Below are 21,323 nucleotides of genomic sequence, written 5' to 3'. Positions count from 1 at the left end.
TGATTCAGTCAATACAATATAGATGTAGAAGGTAACAATTTACACAAAGATGTTCTGCTAACTTCCTAGCCAGTGCCTACATACATAGGCTGAGATAGTGACTACTACACTACTGAGAGAACGGGAGCAAGCAGAAGCATACCTCAGCCATTTTAGGATTCCAGCCCCCGTGGCCTTCCTGCATCTCCCGCAAGATGTCAATGTCCAGCAGGCACTTCACTTTGTCCCCGTGCTGGAAGGGATGCCTCTCTGTGCTCTCCTTCCGCTGCAGTTCAGCTGGCCTTCCTAAAGAGAAGGACAACACCATCCATAGAGATGAAGGATGCAGTAACACACTTTATGTCTCATTGTAACAAGGGTTACAAACTAATAGTCTTAATTGGGGCAGAACGGCTGGGGGGCAACCTATGTAAAGAGTTCAAGAAGATTTAGCTCTCACTAAACATTGACAGGGTTAAGGATGAGTTAGCTCTTACAAGACAATTTTGTCCCTTCTCAGAGAGAGGAATGCCTTTGAATGATGCCTCTCATGTCATGTCAAACATCAGTAGCTGTTCTTAGCAATCCAGTCACCCACACCAGTTGTTGAGCAGGCACACCCACACAGGACTCAAAGTTCTCTTCCACAGGCAGCCATATAGCCTGCTTCATCCTCCCAGTTTCCTGCATAGCAAGAGGCCATTCCACTGGAAATAGGCTCCCCATCCAACCCTTCCCTTCCCTCATGCTCTTGCCAAGCTGCTCAGGGAGAGAAAAGAATGAGAACGACCTAATTCTGCTGCAAACTCAAGAACAGACCTCCCTGTTTTCCCAGGGGAGCAAAAGATGGTCCCTACACCTCATTAAAAAAAAAAAAATTACAACTAAATTACACCTTAGTAAAAAGAATCCAAAACCACAAGTAATTTCCTTGGTGTCATCAGAGAAAGGTGATTGCAGCACGTTTGCCCACACAGACATCACCTTTTCCCATTACTTTTCCTAATATCCCTGCTGGACAAGTATTTGGGAGCTCCTTTCTTAGATATCTCCCTTTTGTCACCATTTCTCAACAAAAGACTTATCTCTACATACCTAATTTTGGGAGATGCTCTTTGTAGTAAAAGCCACCAGATGCCTCCACAGTACATTTCAGGTCCACTTTTCCCTTGTGTCCAACTCTGTAGACATTGGTGGTACCATCAGACCACGTTACGCTGGCCACACTGCGCCCGGTCTCTACATCCCAGCCACGAATATCAACCACTCGTCCAACTTTACCTTCTCCACCTGATGGAAAAGGAGGGGGACAAAGTGTTCAGTCTGCATTTTCACTGAGACCAATACACAGAAACTCACCTGACACCAAGATTTTTACTGAGATGCAGCTTAATGAGATTTTTACCTTAACTAACTGAAAAAAAAAAGGAAAAAACTGTCAGCTCTCCAAATATTCACCACAGAGGAGTAGGTACAGAGCCAGAAGTCAATAGCTGGAAAGACAGCATTCTGACAAAGAGGATGCCACCAGGAAGGATTTCTGTGGGGCCCTGTCCTGGGCCAGTTGTATGTATTAAACAGTAGCACACTGCTGCCTGAAGCAATGCCCTCCAGTCAAGTATTCATACAAATGAAAGGAGGAAACCACACCAAAAATACCCTCAAATTATTCAGCAACTTGTACAACTTCCTCAAAGCTTGCATGATTCACCTGGATCTGCAGAAGGCACAAGAAATCTTAGTCACCTTTTTAATTAGGGAAATTACACCATGAGACAACTCGGTTTGACCAACAAGGCCAGAATCTCTGCATTAAACTCACTGAAAGCCAGCCAGCCATTTACTTAGGAATACAAGTATGGAAAAGGTGAATTCTGTGTAGGAACAGCCATCCCTCAGTGTACAGAAACACTGCCTAGCTAGACAACACAGAGTCATGGCACCACGCTGTGGCAAGATAAAAACACAGCAGTGGTGTAAAATCCACCCAAAATCTTTAATCTCTCCCCAGCTGTGGCCAGGTGGAGGAACACCAAGTTTGTTCTGGTTCTTCTCTTTATCAGCCCAAGCAAGGAAGCGTACTACTGAACCATCCAGAACAGCAGGATATATTTGTGAGAAGGTAAATGTGGCTGGGCATGGGGAGCATACATCCAATATGCAGTTATTGACCAGGGGAAGGGACAATCTCTGGACAGTATCAAGGTTCAAGTATGGGAAAACACTCATCTTGCATCAACACTGCGTTCCTTTGACCATAATAACGTGGACAGGTTGTAGCAGATGGCTGTCCTCTCCCCGCTCCTTCAGTCTGTAAGAAACCTGGTATGTGTCACTGGCCTCAAGTTAATGCTGACAGAAACTTCGCACCAAAATAACTTAAATGACCAAAGTGACACAAGAACTTATGTTTGTCTGTTGCAGCAGGGATTCAGACTGAAAAACAGCAAAAAGTAATCTCCTGCCTCACCCTGTTCAGATGCTTTTCTTTGAGAAGGGCACCAGCTTCCACTTCCACAGTGTCTGGACTTTGGGAAGTGGTAGTAAGGAAAAACATATGTTCAGTGAAAAAGTTGAAGTGGCTGAAAAGCAACACCATTTGATCAGATTTCTCAACTAGCTGCTATTGCCCCTACCAAATACACAGATTTACCAGGACCCTATCACAGAGTCTGTAAGGTTATTTATTACCAGTCTTACATGTTACCTCCTTAAATGGAAACAGAGTTGATGTGTTACTGCTACCAGGAAGCTAAGTTCAGAACAGCAAATGGCTGGGGATGGAAGCAGCTCCATCAAAGACAAAGCAGTGCTCATCAGAGACCAGCTGAGTGGCTGACCTTATGCTTCCTCACTTGTCTTGCACATATTAACTGCTTTCAGGTCACAATCATCGTAAGCAACACAAGTCTCAGACATGTAAATGTTGATCTGATCTCAAAAGGATGGATAAGCTGTACTGAGCATAAGCTTCTTTTGCTCTCATACCCTGCAAGTGTCCATATGCCCTGCACTGAACTCAGAGCTACAATAAACAGTGGAGTCAACACTGGAAATCTTTGGACTTACAATGTAATTATAAAAGGGAAAAAGAAGCTGTAAAAGGCTCTGGAATAGAAATGGACAGTAACATGTCCTTAACCCTGCAGTGCTACACAGAAATTGTTATCAGTGAGTTCAACTTAGTCATACCCCAAAAGCAGCTCTAGAAAAGGCATTTTTTTTCTTCTTGTATTTTCAGCCTGAAGTTACAATTCATACAGAAAGCAGAAACAATCCACCAGCAACCACAGCAGACAGTTCTTCATTAAAGCTCCAGGGGAAACACTCCTTCTAGCTCATTTCTCTTAACTGTTCTTAAAAGTGTGCAACTAAGGATATTCCAGAGAACTCCAAAGTTAAAATGGAGTACTGCACAGACCCTGCTCCTCCTGTGAATGGAAGCCTTTCCAGGAAAAGGTGGGATGCATACAGCTTATGTCACCAGTATGTTTTATAGGACACCTCAAAAGCAGCTTACCGTCCTGGTTACCCCACTCCCAGTCAGGGCCACGAACTACTTTAGCCCCCTGGAAAGTTCCTTTTAGTGTGATGCGAGTCAAATTCTGTCGAGGGCTCACAAGGACTCTGGAAAAACAAAGAGAAAACACATGAATTTATTGCTACTATTCCCACTTCATGAAGCTCTGTTCCAGCCAAGGTCTGTCACGTGAGGACCAAGTGTACCACGCTTACACATAGAAAAACACGGCTTGAGCTCTGAAGAGCATGTAAGAAGTGAAAGAAAACCACAAAACACAGGGTCTTTGATCCTAAAAGCTGGTCCCCCAGGAAGGTCAGAATATTCAGGCACTGTTCCACTGATGGCAGAAAGATAACTAACAAATAATAGAGTGCGCTAAGGATGACACAGGTTTTATCTTCAAACGTTACCAAAAATTGTGAGATTCATGCTATAGAACTTAAAAAAGCTGTGTCTCTCCCAGCTGTGAGATGCAGGTATTTGGGGATGGAGGCTGCCATGAGGAACAGGCACACTTCAGTGACAGTCTGTGGAGACCAACACAATCGATACACAAGCAGCAGGACTGTGGTGGGATCTCTCTCTCATGCTGGTAGCCACCAGAATTGCATCTTGCTGACTCAGGAAGTTGAACACATACAACACCACCCAAGTCAATTAATACTGTCTCACAATTAAAAAACAGAGCCTCCGAGAGGAAGAGAAAGAAAATCAGAGGAATAAGAAGAAAGTCATTTATCCAGGAAGTCTGACATCACTTCATAGAACAAAACTGGCACTCAGATGCCCTTGTATCCCATTGTTAAGTTGAATGCAACACATTTGGACATTACTAAGACGTACACAGCATGGAAGCATTAATGGCTTAGGCAGTCTCCTATTTGGTAAGGAGTTCAGCACATTTCATAACCTAACCCGCAGACTGCACAGCCCAGTTCACTGGCTGAAAAGCAGAGCAGATTAGAGCAGCAGTGTTGTGGCTAGACTGCTTCCAGGATAACAGAGACCTTTCTGTCTGCATCACAGACACACACACTGACCCAGATAAAGAACAAAGACAAGAAATACCTACGTGATAGTAAACAGGGGGTCTGATGTCCTGTTAAAGCAGCTTCCAATTCCCATAATGTTACAGCAGCTCCTCTGCTGGTTTTGTGCCTGCTGCTCCTAGTCCCTGTTCCCTAGCAGAAAGCTGTCTCATGAGACACCAAGCCACCAAATTCCTTATGGACCAATTTGTGTTGCTCACTCAGGTACAATCCACTTTGCCAGGTGACTGCAGAAGTACCACAGTCCATACCCATAACCATGCACCTCCTCCTGACAGGCTCTTGGCAGCTCCCAGAGCAGACAGAGCAAACCCAAGCTCAGCAGCTGCTCCAGCCCAGGGAAGGGGAGGGGAAGCCTGACCTCAGAATGCTGTATTTATTTTCCATCTAATACCTAGAGAGAGAAGGTGGAGACTCAGAAGGATAAAAAGCTTATGCTTGAACTTACTGTTTACTTATCCATCAAATGCCTAAGTTTTTTACCTTCCTTAACTTGGGAACTGTGCTTTACAACCTAATGTATTTTTAAAGAGGGAGAGATTATTTACACATGCTCTTGTAATAGCTGAATTGTTACCCAGAGTGTAGCTCAACAAGAGGAAGATGGAGACCATCTTCTGAATGACTGAGATTTTGTCTGTTTTAAACACCATCAAGGCTGGTGGCAGTTGTTCTGAAAGAAGATAATGAAAGAGGGCCAGGAAAAAACTCAGCTAAAAAGAAACACTGATCAGCATTCATTTCATCACAGTGTCATCCCCTATAGACTTGCTACAAATCCCAGGATTTGTGTGCTACATCTGAAGGAACTCAGCTGCAACATCCTATTTTCACAGTATTCTGCTGAATGCTTTTCTAGCAGTTTATCAAAGATGTCTCAGTCGAGCCCTGAGACAAAGTGGTAAAAATACACTTCTCCAAACCCTACTCTCACAAGGGGTTTCAAGGCAAAGATTTTCAGTGACAGTAAAATAAAGCAGCAAGATGCTTAAACTACAAAATAACCATCATTACTTACATTCCAGCATCATTTCTCTTTGTGTATGAATCATATAACAGCAGCAATCTCCCATCTCAACAGCTCTCACATTAACTTGCCACTTTGAGTGGAATTTGTGGGTAGAAACCAGGAAAACAAAGGTGCCCAGGTCAGAAAGCTGATCCTTAAAGAAGCATAAGAAACTCCATCTCCCATTCTACTTACATGCTGGAGGCAGCCCACTGTAAGTGCCTTCTTTCCCCAGCCTCACAAAAACATCGACCTTGTGTTGAACCACACACTGCTGACCAGCAACACCAAAGAATGATGAGAGAACCAAATGCCCTCAGCCAACACATCTTTGGTTTTCATCTAATTCAGCATGTTTTGTTCCAAATACTGGCTAACAACCAAAGTCACCAGCGTGTTGCAAAAATACCCTAGGGATAAACTTAAATCATTACAGTATTGCTTTTAATAACAACTTCAATTATGACAGCCAAAGTCTGCAGCCACTGCTGCCCTACAAATTCCAATGATATTAAATTACTATAGAGTGCAGAAAACACTTAGAGGAGCATGTGCTGGATAGAATGAAGCCGTGTCTCTCCTCAGCATGCTGGGAATCACCCCATGGGGATATTCTGCCTGTGTTCAGATTTCACTAGGTGCTCACGTAGCCTTTCACATCACTGAGATCTGTGCTCCAGCCAGTTAGAAAAATAGCATCATCCATGCTTTACAGATATTGAGACCCAAAACGACTGATCTGGAGTTTAAAAGAGTTGTACAGCAACAATCTGAGGTCCTGCAGAAGGCAGAGCCTCTTCATAGCACACACACCTAACATATTTTATAAGACAGAGACTTCCTTACTGCAGAAAAGTCTTATCTGAAGAAACAAACACAACAAACAGGACTAGAAAGTCAAAGGGATGGTCACCCTGCAAGGTAGCAGCCTGTAAATACTGTGTCAATCTCTTCAGAAAGGCACTGCTGTAACTAGAATCTCAGCTCATGGTGGGTACAAACTCCTGGAATATATAAAGATCTACATATGCTACACCTCAAGCCAACACAATATCCTGCAGAAATTATGGGTATAACCAAGCTCAGCACTACAAGAGATTCTAGATTCTCTAATCCTCCCTAGCAAAGCTTTTACTGAAGCACTTCCAGCAAAGGATAAAGGAAGGAAATTCTGACAGATGGCAAGCGGATGCTGATTGCTCAAGTGTGAACCAGACTAAGACAACGATGCTGGTAAGCGAGGGATCAGGATCGCAGGAACCTATTTCAGGAACTGGCTTTACCAAGAATTTCCATTGTCAATCCTACCCTTCCTTGCCCAGGCACAGCTCTTCACAAAACCTGCATGTTTGTAGCTTACACTGCAAGGCCTGAGCTGGGCTAAATGCTTGCTGTCTGTTTTGATAACCTCCAAAGCTAACCTGTGTCAGACTCAGTTTGGGAAAGCCACAATGGGCAAGATTTCAGACTAAATGTGTACGAAAGCACGTGTGTGTGTGCACTGAAACTCAACACCCTGCTGCAGACAGAAGGTTCTCTCAACTATGCTCTCATGGAAGATTTCTCTTGCTTGACGTTTTGATCCAGAAAAGATAAAATATATCAAAGAAATTTACTGTCTAATTCCACAAATCAAACAGAATATCCCAAACTAAATAAGGGAAGCCTAGTGTGGGGATATGCCCTAGTGTTCTCCAATCTATGTGGATTTTAAGGAGACATATTAGGTAACTTACCCAGTAAATCATGGTGGCTTTTTTAAGAAGTACGATTCTACTCATTCATTACTAAATTCATAAACTCATACTGATAAATTCCTTAAATACTTACTGTGCTTTTCTTTCCCCAAAAGTTAGGAAAACAAGCACATCATCACACAAGACAGATTTGGTTCAGAATGTTACTCACCAACATTTCTTAGTCTAGCAACTTAAATGACACTGCATAAATAACACACGTTGAAGAGGCTACTACAGTACATAAACCTGCATCCTATTTATTGCCTAGTAGTAAAACACCAGCAGTTATCACTCAACTACTATATTAGTTCAGGCTTATAGTAGAAGCCGTCACAGATGGTATGCTGCATTATTAAAGCTGCCTTGGATGGATCTGCATTGCACGTGCATACCTACGTTGTATCTTGTGTTTGTTCTTGTATCTTGACTTAGAAATCCTACTGGTAACTAGACTAGACAGAGCTAGTTTAAGAACTATGGCTGAAAATAACTGCAGACTCTGTTTTGAGTCCAGTATAAAACACAACATATACTGAGAAAATACTTGTGTTTCTTATGCTCGATTACACAGAATGTTTCCCTGTGTGCTTTGCTGGCTCCTCAAACTCCACTGTTCTCCACAAACAGAACAGGACCTTTTCAAGTGTTAAGGTTGTGATTTATTGGTGAGGGAAATCTAGAAAACAGCCTGGTAAAATGCACCACATCCCAACTTAGCATCATCCCTGAGAAGGGGAAGCATGCAAAATGCCATTGCTGCTTTTGCACTTAAATATAATACTATTAAGATTCTGGATGACAGAAAGGTTATCTCAGATTTGATTGAGTGTGCCTGACTATTCCTGCCCTAACCCTGATAAGTTTTGCTTGGCACTCTGCTGACAGACATTGATTTACCTTCCAATTATTAAGTGTATATTTAGCAAACGGGTACACAACTGCCAAGAAAGGTCTTCAGTGAAATTGAACAGTCCACCCTTTTAAACTAAGGATGAGAGCCTCTCCCAAAACAGCCATTAATTTCAAACCAAACAAGACCAATAAAACACATCAGCAATTGGCAGATGTCAGGAAAAGATGCCCTTAAATGGCACAATATAAAAAACACAGTACTTCCAAACTCACGTTCAAACTCGGGTCACTGAAGACCTGAAATAGCCTTCAGGTAAAGGTGTCTTCAAAGCCTCTTTAGGAAACTGATTGGGAACCCTCTACAATGGCTGTCTGGGCTTAAGGCCACTTAAATCCCAGGATTAGTGAGCAGTCTTGAAAGCAACACACTGCTGCACTTGAGGCTCATTGTGAAGTGAAAGATACCCATTCCCTGCCAGAGAAAGGAGAGAATATGGAGACTCATCCTGTGTCACAGCCACTCAAACAACAGCAGCTAGCAACAAAATCTCAAGCAAACTCAAATCCACGCAGCAGTTACCATGTCTTTTTAAACACACAGCTTGTTTTTGGTCCTTGGGGAACTGCCAAAGGTTTTCTCTTCTGTTTTATTAAGCAAGAAAATTGAGATGGGTGATTTAAGTAATAGTCCTAGTGAGTCATAAGTATGCAATTTTTGTTCTCAAAAAAAGATGCTGCATTGCCTAAGGCAATGTATCTTTACAGCTCAGACCTCCGTTATTCCAAAGAAATCCTCTCTGTGGCATTGTTCAAAGGTGATCTCCTTCCATGCCCTTTGTTTCACTTCTTTCTAAAATCAGAACATTTTTATATCTGTATGTATTATTTTTATATCTATATATGAAATCACAAAGCTCATTTCACAATAGGATCTGGCTTACTTGTCATATTAACAACACAAGCTCAAGAAACATCTTAATCCGGTGGATAAACATAAGGCTCAATGCTCAGAGGGGGCATTCTCTGGACAGCAACATCTATCCCTTTGCTAACACCAAGAATTGCGGCACAACCACACTGGCAAAACTGTTGTAATCAACTTCAGTGGGAGCATATGGGAAGAAAAACAGCTGCAAATCCAGCACCACTGTCTTTAGCAAAGTAATTACACTTTTCATTCTGCAGATGGATGCAATGCACAGTGATGTTCTCAAGGGGAGGGGTAGGAGGGAAGTAAAATATAAGAGACAGTGACAAGAGCTGATTTCCTATTACTTTTCCTAAAGGCAAGAGGATTACAAGATTCACCTTCATATCTACCTTAGCAGGTGGAAATTAAACTGCTGCTTGAGACTGCTTTTCAGTTCTCCCTCAGGACAGGAGAATAGACTTCCATGTCTTGGCACATTACCAACCCCTGGGGCATACACACCCCATTTTGGAGACCACTATGACAGAACAGTGACCTACAGATCCCAACAGGATTAACTGGACTTCCCCTGCAGCATCACTTACGGTTGTGAGTGCGCTGTCTCATAGCGCTCGAAGGAGTGGGACAGATCATGCTTGTTGTTCATGTAACACTGTGTGCACAAGTCATAGTCAAAACACATTTTGCATTTCCACCGCATTCCCCGTATCCCACGCTTCTTGCAACAGTCACAGATGATGTTAGGGTGACGTACACCTAGGAGAACAAAAGATCCAGAGAAAACGGGCTGACCAGGCTCTTAAGAACTACATCAGCATGTTTTAAAGAAATAAAATCAAGCACTGAGCATTGAAGATGATGCAGCAACATAATATCAAGTGATGTGTAATATGAATTATCCATTTCCCAGCTTAATGGACTCTGATCCTAAAAGCCATGCCAGAATTCAACAGAATGACAGTCAGCAAAACCATAAGGCTCACAGATATAAAAGAGGAAAGAAAAGCCTTTGCATAGAGGCAAACAGGAATTTCATTGCATGAATTGGCTGAATGTACACTGCTGCTCAGCATCAACCCAAAGGCAGCTGTCAAAGGCTTAACATTCCAGCTAGCATGTGAGGCAGGCATATGCTAGAGGAGACGGGTTTACAGCACTAGTTTTGTGCTTCTTGTCTGTGCTATACTTACCTATTTGAGCATTATCATACAGAAGAAGGTCGTAAGCCCCTTGGAATCCAGTCCGATAGTTGGTTCTGTTGCCTTGATCCCACTGCACAACCACAGTCTTGTCTGGAGTGGTTGGGCTGCCTGTCCGACCAATCTCAACCACAGTCCCAACATTCCCTTCTCCGTTGTCCTGGTTGCCCCACTTCCAGTCCACTCCACGAACTACCCGCATCCCAACCTGCATGCTGGCATAGGGGTCCACGTCCATCGATCTGCACAGAGAGCCCTACAGTTCTTCCACGTAGAGGGTCCTGGAGACAGGCAGTATCATCAGCAACACAGTCAGCATCGCCAGCAGCATGGTCAGCACACCTAATAAGGTAACATAGAACTAAGTGATGCCGCTCAACACATCACATTTTCCCCACAATGACACGCCTACAGAAGAGGCCTGACCTGCTGAGCAGATAAATCTGTACTTTATCAAAACAGGGATCCTCACAGCTTTTGCATATACACAAACCAGCAGACTTCCAAGGCACAGAAACATCTGTGTAACAGCCAGGAGACTTATTTCAGAGCACTGGGCATGAAAAAAGAGAACTGGGCAAGAAATCTTTACAGAACTCCAGTACCAGCCCTTGGTTTCAAACTCAGGAACATGTGCCCAGAGAAGCTGAGGCTGCCCCATCCCTGGCAGTGTTCAAGGCCAGGCTGGACCAGTGGAAGGTGTCCCTGCCCATGGCAGGGAGTTGGAACTGGATGAGCTTTAAGGTCCCTTCCAACCCAAACCAGTTCTGTGATTGTGTGCAACAGCTCCTAGGGACACAATGGCAACAGAAACAAAGGAGCACAGTACATAAGAGTTGAAAGAAATGACCAGGAAAACACCAGCAGTGTGATTTTAGCAATGAAGTCAATACCAGTCTACTTTTCAGGAAGACTCTTTATATGCATCACACCACATGATACTGCAGTGTTGAATTTCACTTGCCCAGAAAGTTAGTTCTGGGTTTGATTTTGGGATACAAGAAGTTTTAAAGGTGCATATAAAAAAAAAAAAATGTTTGTTCTCCAAAAGTAACAGCAGTTTTAAAGTGCCAATGTCAGAGAAACGTCAATTTTTGCTCCTATTTATCAATGGCAGGAACAGGGAAGTGGAATCGCTTACCTGCAATAAGCATTGCAGATTTTGTGCTGGGATCATTAAAAGCTTGGAGTGGCCTTTACAGCTGTTGCCATGACAAGTGATAAATGAATACCACATGCATGCAGCATGTCCACAACTTTGAATTAAATCAGAGTTTCAAAGCCTGGTTTACCTCTTTTACCAGAACCAGACACAGTGTGGCTTTCAGTATGTAGGACCAAGCTGCTGGTTTGACTTCTGGAAAAATATACTGCAGCACCCCTTTATTTTTGGGCACCCATAACATGAAGAATTTTCTGCACATTTGAAAGAAAGACTCAACAGAATGCCAAAGCTCAAACAGTAACAATTCCCAAGGTATAGCAAACTTCCCCAACTGCCCTGCCCCAGAGCAGGTTCAAACCAGGCTGACCAACCTGGTTTAGGTGACAAGCTAATAGGATGTGTACTCAGACCCAGCAACAGCAGCAGCTCTGTGCCATGTGATGTGTTTTTAGCACCACCACCTACCAATAAAGCAACTGAACCCACCGAGGCCTAAAAATAAGGATCTTTCTCCAGCCAAACATTCTCTTTTAAATGTATGGAGGAGTAACTGGATGCAAAATCAAGTTTCCAGCATGCAAAGAGAGCCTGATTTCTGTCCAGCTTTAGCATCTCTCTAGCTTCAGACTTTTCCTGCTACTCATCACTGCGACATCCAAACACCAGCCATACGAGAGCAACACCAAACCCAAATGTCCGTGTGAATTTCATGTCAGCTTCATTCTCATCATCACTAAAAATGCCTCAGGCAACGCTTTAATTTAGGCTTCCTTTGTGGAGGTGGATGTAAAATTGCCAAGTTTAAGGTGCACCAGTGTTTGCTGTCTTTATGAAAGTAAAAAGAAAGAATATCCTTCTTCGAAGGCACTGCAGAGCCTAAGGAGTTGTACCATCCCCTCTTCCTTCAGATCAGAGACTAATAAAATGGGCAATTTATTGCTTTAACTGAGAGGCAGAACTGCTTTTTAAAATGCTGCTATCAACCAGTCAAGACAAAGCCACCGCAGAGAAAGCAAATGCAAACGTCCAGCAATACAAAGGTACATTTTCCACCCAAGAAGGCACCAAATGCAGCCTGCATTTCCACCTAATACGCAGGGGCGACGCGTAACAAGAGCAAAGAACCATTCAACATCCTTACAGGATGAATTACAATGCTCATGCAGGCTGAACCTTGCCAGAGATCAGCGTTATTTACTTCCTAAGTGGGAATGTTTCACTCATTGAAGCAAACACTCCTCCCTCAATGTTTTCTGGGTCACAGAAAACTCTCCTTCTGGAGAAGAGAGGTAGACTTGCCAGAAATGATTCACAGAGAAAATGTCAGTTTCCCATGGGATTTTAAAGTAACTAGGAACAAATAAACCATTATGACACCAGCATATTTCTGAATCCTGACCTAACATTTTGACCCCATCGACCGTGACAAAGGAAAGAACAGCCCAAGTGTAACCTAGGAGCCCATTCTTGGGAAATCCCAGTAATATTTAACTGGAACAAAGGGAACATACTTTAGTACCTTCAGTTCACCCGTTAATTGCAATAATTACTGCCATTTTCTGCCAACATTCAAACTGCTGCTGGTAGAAGGTGCTCTAGAGACAGCCAGGCATCTGGCTGGCAAGAGGCAAAGGTTGCTGCTGCACTGGATACACAGTAAACAGAACCAACCAGTGGGGCAAGCAGTGACAAAATCAGTGCATGTCATTTAGTTATCACATTATTTGAACAGTTCAATAAACAGAGGAAGATGCAGGTGATGATTTTTTTTTTTTTCAAGCAATGCTGTTTTTCTGTCTCTGAAAATGAGCTCTGCAACATCCAACAACTACCAAAGAGCTCACATTGTCTACTTACAGAAACACAGAACGGTTTGGGTTGGAAGGGACCTTAAAGCTCACCCAGTTCCAACCCCCTGCCATGGGGTTGCTAACCTTCCACTGGAGCAGGTTGCTCCAAGCCCCATCCAGCCTGGCCTTGAACACTGCCAGGGATTACTTCTTTCTTTCATCCTTTTACTCTTAGGTGGTTTTCCAAGGAATACAAAGCTCAGAGAGGCTACAAACCCCTAAAACTGATACAATTCAACCCTCTGGATGCAGCCCTGGTACATACCCAGCCTTACCCTTCACCTTTCTTTCTTCTCAGCAAACAGTAAGCTCCCAGGACAGCACAGCAGCAGACACACAAGTACTCTTACTAACAGGAGGCAGTGTCATTTCTCACAAGGAGACACCCAATTGCCACAAATACAGTCACTGTTAAGTGAAAACAGGCCAAAAAACCCAGCAAAGCACACAGTAAATAAACTTTTTTGACTTACCACCACACAAAGACCACTTTGTAGCTTTTGTACCCTCCTGGCTCCCAGGTGAGGCTAGGAGTTATCTTCACCTTTTATTGCTGCCTTCTGGAACTGCAATCCCAGAGGAGGCCCTGGCTGCCATCACACCTGAACTTGATGTACTCAACCTCCAGCTCCTGGTAGAGGCCCCATCTGGAGACTTTTGCCTACACCCTGGCATTTTACCAACTCCAGTTCACATCAGTTCAATGCCAAGCTCTACCACTTGCAAATCTCTCTCCTTTTGCCTTTCTACACAGCCCAAAAGTCCTCCAGTGGAAGTTCATATTCTAATTCGCTCCCATTTCTTCTGAACCAAGTTTGTCTACTCCTCAACTCAGTCTCTTACTTTAAACTAGCTCCCCCACCACTCAAAACCCTTGCCTTCATAGCAGGCCTCTTAAGGAGCTCCCAGGTAATAGTGCCTTCTATTACCTATACAGAAACCCCTACTAAATGAGAAAAAATTAACACATGATAAAGGAGTTTTTTGCTCTCAGAGCAGTTGTTTCAGTAAATTATTAATTCACAAACACGGAGCTTTCGTATTACCTCATAACACAGCACTAGTACAAGCCCCGCTTCTTGATGTGGAAAAACACAGAGTCAGGTCCATCTAGTTGTTCATTGCTCTCCAGATCTCATTCCACAGCCCTTGCTCATAAAAAGAGCAGCACAAGTCAGATCAGCCACTGGGACTGAAAGTCTGCAAAGGTCCCACTCTCCAGCCTGGAGAAGGCAGTTTCCAAGCTCAATCTTTCATGGCTAAAACAAGAAAGGCTTAAGAGCCCAGCCCCACTGCAAAGCCACAGTGCTGAACTACAAACTCCTCATTCCCAGCACTAGCAGATCCTCTAGGGTACAGGACTGACACTATCTTAGCTACTCTGTGACAAACTTAACCACTAGAAATTAGACTAAACCCATGAAATCCTTGCTCCTCTCAGCCCACGGAAGGATTTGCAGGGCTGACTCAAGAGTTTAACATTCCACTGCAAAGCCACAAGGTCTCAATGATCCTTTGCTTCACTTTTTCTTGTGCTGTCAGGATTTCTGCTTAGTCTAAATTTTATGAGATGGCATCGCTGGCACAGAGCAGGAAAGAGCAGATGATGTTTCTGGGGCTTAAATATTGATAGCAGATAAATGAAGCCATTCTGCTGACAAATCACTCCCAGCAGCAAGAAAAATAGCAGTGGGGCAGCTGCCACTGTTAAAACCAATCAATCAAGAACAAGCCTGCATGGGGTTAAATCATTTCCATGCCCCAAACCTCACCTGCTCTCAGAGTATATTTAACTGTATTATATAAACAGAATAAAGCAGGTGATTAATATGCCTTTGCTCAGGGATTAATATCTTGTCATCTCAGCTTTGCTGTGTTAAGAGCCGGCACACATCCTGAAATACTGGGACAGAGAGTGAGCAAGTGCTAAAAATAACTAGCCAGGCACTAGGTGCCATTGAGTGCGTTTTACCTCTACAATCAACACTTGTCCTTTACAAATGCCAGCCCATTGATCTGTTTTGCCTGAACTGAATTTTACATTCAGCTCACACCGACTGTATTCTAGCACTGAGTTGTTATGGTGAGAGGGGAAGGCTGCCTTGCCTTTCAAGTTGCAGACTCTCAGGGGCTATCATGCTGGTTTAGTATTTATTCTTTCACCTTGTTAAAGGCTGAAGGCCTCAGAACCTCCAGCAAATGTATTAATATTCAATACCATTAGATCTGTGCAAACCCTTCTGAGAAGCTTGACCCCACCATTCTGGTTCCCTAAAAAACGGCAGACAACCTCAGAATAGACCCTAAAGATGGAAGAAGTTAGAGAGAATTTACACACCTTAACATTTTTGGGTTCATAATGTGCAAGTAATCATCTGGACTGCAAGGAAGATGCACTAGGAAAAAAATGGCTCCATAGCCTAAGAAGGTCAGCATCCCATAATGCTTCCAAAGGTTGAGATGGTGTTTAAAAAACTCTGCAGGTTTATCTTCTATCTTCCTTGTTACAAGATTTAAATGTCTTCAGTTTAAGTACAAACACTGGAGATGAGTATGCTTTGTGGTTATACGCTAACACTGTGAAGTCCTCTCTACTTCTGAGGTTAAACACACAGAAAGTACTGCCTACCTCTAGATCCAGGGGCACCACAACTGAAATCTCAGCTAGAAGACACCTCTCCTTTATTTTGATCACAGATTGGATCCAGAAAACCCCACATCTTCAATATGGCTGAAGTCTCATGAAAAATACTAATCACAAAACTTCCTCCAGTTGGGTACGAAGGCATACAAAAAGCTTGTAGTCTTCTAAAGCTATCTAACCAGAGCTGAGCTGGCCTTGAACCTTCAATTCTCACCTTACTCAAACTACAACCACCTGTGATGACAACAGACACAGAAGAGCAAACCTGTTCCAAAAACCAAGAGCTCATCTGCATAGCCTCAATCCAAACTGGTTTTGTCACCAAGTTCTATAGACCAAAAAGGGATTTTTGTCAGCAGTGAGTAACAAAATAAGTTAAATAGAAAGTGACAGTATCAACCACATGATCTACCAGGAGCAAAGATGCAGCACAGTATTTTTAATGAATCAGCTCCATGCTAACTAATGGACTAATAAACCCATGAAATAAACTGGATTGCAGAGTAGGTCAATATTTGCTTTAAACCATACAAATGCAAACACAACCTTTGGAAAACACCACCAGTAAGCCAAAAACAAAGAGCTGTCACAGGCTTCCAACGACAAAGGCTCTGGTATACTACAGCATGCTGGGTTTCACTGGGACAGTGTTAATTTTCTTCATAGTAGCTTGTACAGTGCTCTGGTTTGGATCTGTGACCAAAGCAGTGTTGACTGTTGATAACACGCTCATGTTTTAGCTATTGCTGAACAGTGCTCAATTTGACCCTTCCAGTTCTCCCTATGCCATGGGGTGGAAGTGAACAAGCAGCTGTGTGATACTTAGCTGCCCACCAGAGTTAACAACACACGGAAAGGTGGGATAATTTCGGTCAGGTCAGGGATACTGAAAATTCAGATTTCCAAGTCAACATCAGTCAAACCCTACAAAAGAACAAGTTCCTTGTACCACCTTCTACTGAATACAAGAGCTCCAGGCTTTAGATTGGCTAGATCAGCACTCATGTGCCCACTGCAGAATTAAGAGTAATTATAAGTGAAAGTTCACACTGGGCATGTGGTGGATCTTTCTCATTACATCCCACAAGATAATTGCTCATGATCCCAATGATATTTCCTTCTGGCTCTTGATGAACTGTGCTCTCTCCAGGAGGGAGAAAAACAGCTCCAGCCATTTGCTTTAATTGGACCTGACAGCTTGCAGATTGCTGCCTCAAGCCTTGAAAAGCTCAGCAGCTGGGACTGATGAGAATCCACTTTTTCCTCAACAGAGATTTCAGAGTTAAATTTACATTGCACTACAGTAAACACACACACACACACCCCCTGCCCCAAAACCACCAGGTGATGGTTTAAAAAAAACCAAACCCAAATGATTATTTGTTAAGACTGAATTAAGGTCTTTTTCACTTTACATGGAAAAAATGGTATTTTCACTTTCTCATACCCTTCGTGGAATACCCCTGTGGCATAAGCAAAGCAAACAGAAACTTGCTAACGCTGTGTTAAATTGTGCTCTTAGACAATGCTCTAATATACCTCTGAGGCCAGACCAGAGCTGGTGGTATTGAACCCTAAGTAAAGCTCAGGTCCACATCCCTCACACCAGCTTTCAAATCCTATTTACCACGAAAATCTGGGATAAATCACTTAAAAGTTTAAAATCCTCCAATCTAGTTACACAGTTGCCTTGTCTGTCCAGAAAGGCAGTAAGTTTCCCTGCAAGTCATTCCAAATCAGAAGACTAACATCACTGCAGGAGTGAAAAAAAATCAAGAGGAATCAACACTAATGTCCTGTTGGTAGGCATGTGGTTGGGGAAAACAGTACGGTGGTTCTGTGATAGGCTGTTCATAGGAACTCACACAACAGGATTATAAATCATCTGAGTTAGGAACACAACTTCCTTCAACTTTTCAAAATGAAAAGTAGCTACTTCAGACTCTGGCATAAAGCAAGCTAGAGCATAAAACCTGCTGAATCTCCTTGATAGGTCATCCTACCAACTTTCAGATTCCCCTTCAGGCTTTCAGAATGGTCAACACCACACTCCTGTCAGTTTCCAGCATGGAACTTACCCTTTCTGTGCTCTGAAAGCAGATCAAAAGGTTTAAGTCTAATCTAACCTGACATGCCTTTGGCTAGAGAGACATCAGCTATATAGGAGCAGAATGGAGCTCTGCTGTTGTTTTCCTCCCTGGTACTTAACGAAGGTTTGAGGGTCAGCATGCACACCAATTCACTTAGGAGTCTGTACATTCTAGAAGCACAGATGTTATCTTTCAGCTCTGGATAGCAAGTAGAAGGTATCAACCCATGATCCAGCATGCGTCCTTGCCTTTGTCTCCCTCTGAGCACACTATATTGCAACACCCTGGCCCCTCCATAAGTGCCCTTGATAAGCCATGAATCAGAATCCTTGAAAAACAATTGGGATTCAAATAGTCTGCTCCCAGGACTTTGCATTCTATTCCTGGATCCCTGGAAAACAGTAACCCCAAATGAAAGGGCATGATCATCACAGTTGCAAGTGCTATGGTCACATTCAGTGTGACCCTGAATTCTGCCAGAGCCCAGGAGCAGTTCTGCATCAGAGATGATGAGCGAGGAGAACTGATTTGATGGGAACAGGCAGGCAGGGGCAACATGACCTAGGAGAGCTTAATTACCAAGTTGGAGAGAGCCTTCAACTTCAGAGAAACCATATGAAACCAAGCAGATGCGTGAGCAGCCAATACTAATGCTATACAAAGACGAGGCAAGAGATGATGAGCTCTGAATAGCCCATGGTGGTCATGTAGCCACACACTTGTTGATCAAAGTAGCCATGAATATACTCCTTTCCAAGTAAAAATGGAAGGAGACAGTTTCCACCTCCACACTTGCAGTATCTCCACAGTTCTTGCAATTTCCAAGACATTTGTCGAAGTGTTAGTGGTAAGAGGCTATGCATGGCCTCCCAATTCTCCCAAACAATCCCAGCAGTGGATCAGCTGCCACTGCCAACCAAAGCAGGAAAATAACAGGTTCTTTATACACTAATTGAGCACAGGATAGTCACAAAGCTTTAAACATGCACCCAAAATAAATATTAAAACACACAAAGCTACAAGCACTACCATAATAAGCAGAGAATTAACCAAATATCATACAGGTATGAAGGTTCTTCTCATGTCAGTGGCTCACAGAGGTATGCTGTACAAAGAGAAAGGGATGGGAAACATCTTTACCCTTCTGAAGCCTAAAAAGAGAGGAATGATTCAAGAAAACATGTCCTTCCACCACAGGAACAGACAGGAATAATATGGAAAACAGGCATAAGGTACTCAAGATACATCAGTGGTAGAGCTGGGAGTACATGAGTTACCTGACACCCAATCTACTGTCTTGTTAGTCGGCTGAGTTAAGGAGGAACTTCTTGAAGGGAACCATCATGCACCAAATGGAAGTTAGCTTCTCCAGACACAAACCTAGACACCTATAACTCATTTTCAGCTTTGCTTTCTGCTTTGGGCAAGAGCTTCCCCAGCTCTGCCAAGGCTACTGAAGCTTTTTCTGATTTCTATTATCAACATGACACACAACATCATTCCAATTGTAACAGTGTGGGTAATTTATGGTAACTGCATCCCTTGAGAATTCACTTGTCTTCATCCTGAAACCATAGATGAAAAATTCAACAGGTAATCAAGTATGGAGGAAAGACCGAAGGATGCACAACTGCGTTGTTCTTCATAGGAAGCAGGTTTAAGAAACCAAGGACATGGCAAACAGATGATAAATACAAACTGTATCCCATGTGAGCCAAATAAACTCTTCCTATAGCAACAGAGAAGTGCAGAGGATGTAATGAGGCGCTTAGCCAAAAAAAGAGAGGGTTGAGTAGCAAAGCCAAGCCCAAGTGACCTCCATGAAGGTGAGCCAGAGCTCCCTTGCTTCGAACTGCGTCAGAAATTAGGATTTGCTATGTTGAGGAAGTAACCTCTGGAGTTGAGTGTCTGAAGGGAAATCAGAACAAGCGTGCACACTGCTTCCAGTGTGGCTGTACCACCCGCTCTAGGTTTAAGTCTGCCCCTTGTTTGACTGATTCTCAGTTCACAAAGATTGCTCTTGCACAGAAACACAGGAGAGAGAAAGCTGCATGTGCTTCAGTTCCCACTGGACCTGAGCACACGCTCCAGTGATACAAAATGCCTGGCAGGAATCACTGCCAATGTTTCAGCACTCAGCTCTCACCTTAGAACGCAAGGACTGACCTGCAGTACCTGTTCCAGAACAGGAAGACAGAATCCGTGTTTACACCCTCCTGGGCACCCAGCACTCGCCATCCAGAAGAAAAGAACAAAACTGGAGCAGGACCAAGCAGACTCACCCTATTACAGCCTCAACCATGGCACCGAGAAAACCGGCCACTTCCAGCAGACTTACAGCTTAGCCCAAGGGAGGAAAAGGATAAAAGCCAGGCACTTACCTGACAGATATGAAGGAGAACGAATTTCGGACAACCCTTCACAAAGCCACTGTCCTTAGCCAAGGGCTCTGTTTGCTTCCTCCCCTCATTCATCCTCAGCACAGACCCGCTACAGTGGCCTAGGGAGAAAGGAAACAAAAGCAGCGGCCCAGGTGAGCACCGCGGCTGCAGCCCACGGCCACCGGCTCCTTCCCTCCTCAAGCCCTCCGCCGGACGAAGACACGAACCCGGCACCAGACCCCACAGCCGCGGCTGCTCCGGCCCGGCCGCAGGCGCTTCCCCACCGCCGCCGGCAGCAGCAGCAGCAGCAGCAGCAGCAGCAGCAGCGTCGGGGCCGCCCTTCTCCTTCCCCCCACGGCCCCGGGGGTATCGAACACCCCGGGCCCGGCGAAACCGCGACGCCCAGAGCCCCACCAAAGGGGCCGACAGACCCTCCGCTGCCACCCGGGCCCTGAGGCGGCCCCGCGCCCGCTGAGGGGGCCCGGCCCGCGCTGCCGCTGCCCTGCCCCAGCCCGGCCCCACTCACGCCCGAGGCGCCCCCGCTTACCCCCGGGGAAGCGGCCGAGGAGCCGGGCCGCGGCCGCCCGGCGCCCGCGGGTGTTGCAGCGGCTCCGCTCGACCCCGCTCCCCCGGGGCCGCCCGCGCGCGCCCCGCCCAGGCCTCCCGCAGCCCGGTGACAGCGGCGGGGCACGCTGGGAGACGTAGTCCTGGGCCTGCCCCGCTCCCCGCCCGCGGGGCGCCGCCGACTACAACTCCCGGGAGGCCCCAGCGGCGCGGCCCCGGCCCTGCCGTGCCCCCGCCCCGGCCCCGGCCGGCCGGGCTGTGCGCGGGGTTCCTGCCGCGGCTGCCGCACTCGTGGTGCCGAGGGGGATGAACGTTTGGGAGCGGTGCTCAGCGTGAGGGTGCTGAGGC

The 21,323-nt window shown here is 44.6% G+C and overlaps 1 protein-coding gene across 2 annotated transcripts in view; it reads right to left on the bottom strand.

The window, feature by feature from the left end:
* Window positions 1-21,079, bottom strand: part of MIB2 (MIB E3 ubiquitin protein ligase 2) — a 36,681-nt gene extending 15,602 nt beyond the window's left edge. For both annotated transcript variants that reach the window (XM_061450279.1, XM_061450280.1), the window contains exons 1-7: window positions 20,959-21,079; window positions 20,412-20,530; window positions 10,273-10,623; window positions 9,667-9,838; window positions 3,500-3,606; window positions 1,075-1,269; window positions 143-285 (exon numbers count right to left, since the gene is read on the bottom strand). In XM_061450279.1, coding sequence (XP_061306263.1) covers window positions 143-285; window positions 1,075-1,269; window positions 3,500-3,606; window positions 9,667-9,838; window positions 10,273-10,519 — 864 coding nt within the window. In that variant the 5' untranslated portion in view covers window positions 10,520-10,623; window positions 20,412-20,530; window positions 20,959-21,079. The remainder of the gene's footprint in view (window positions 1-142; window positions 286-1,074; window positions 1,270-3,499; window positions 3,607-9,666; window positions 9,839-10,272; window positions 10,624-20,411; window positions 20,531-20,958) is intronic.
* Between the last annotated feature and the right edge of the window lie 244 nt (window positions 21,080-21,323).

The sequence above is a fragment of the Pezoporus flaviventris genome, unplaced genomic scaffold, assembly GCF_033815535.1.
Source record: "Pezoporus flaviventris isolate CSIRO_AGI_PZ_B2104156 unplaced genomic scaffold, CSIRO_AGI_Pfla_v1 ptg000009l, whole genome shotgun sequence".
NCBI classification, from domain to species: domain Eukaryota; kingdom Metazoa; phylum Chordata; class Aves; order Psittaciformes; family Psittacidae; genus Pezoporus; species Pezoporus flaviventris.
This window is presented reverse-complemented; position numbering and strand designations above follow the sequence as displayed.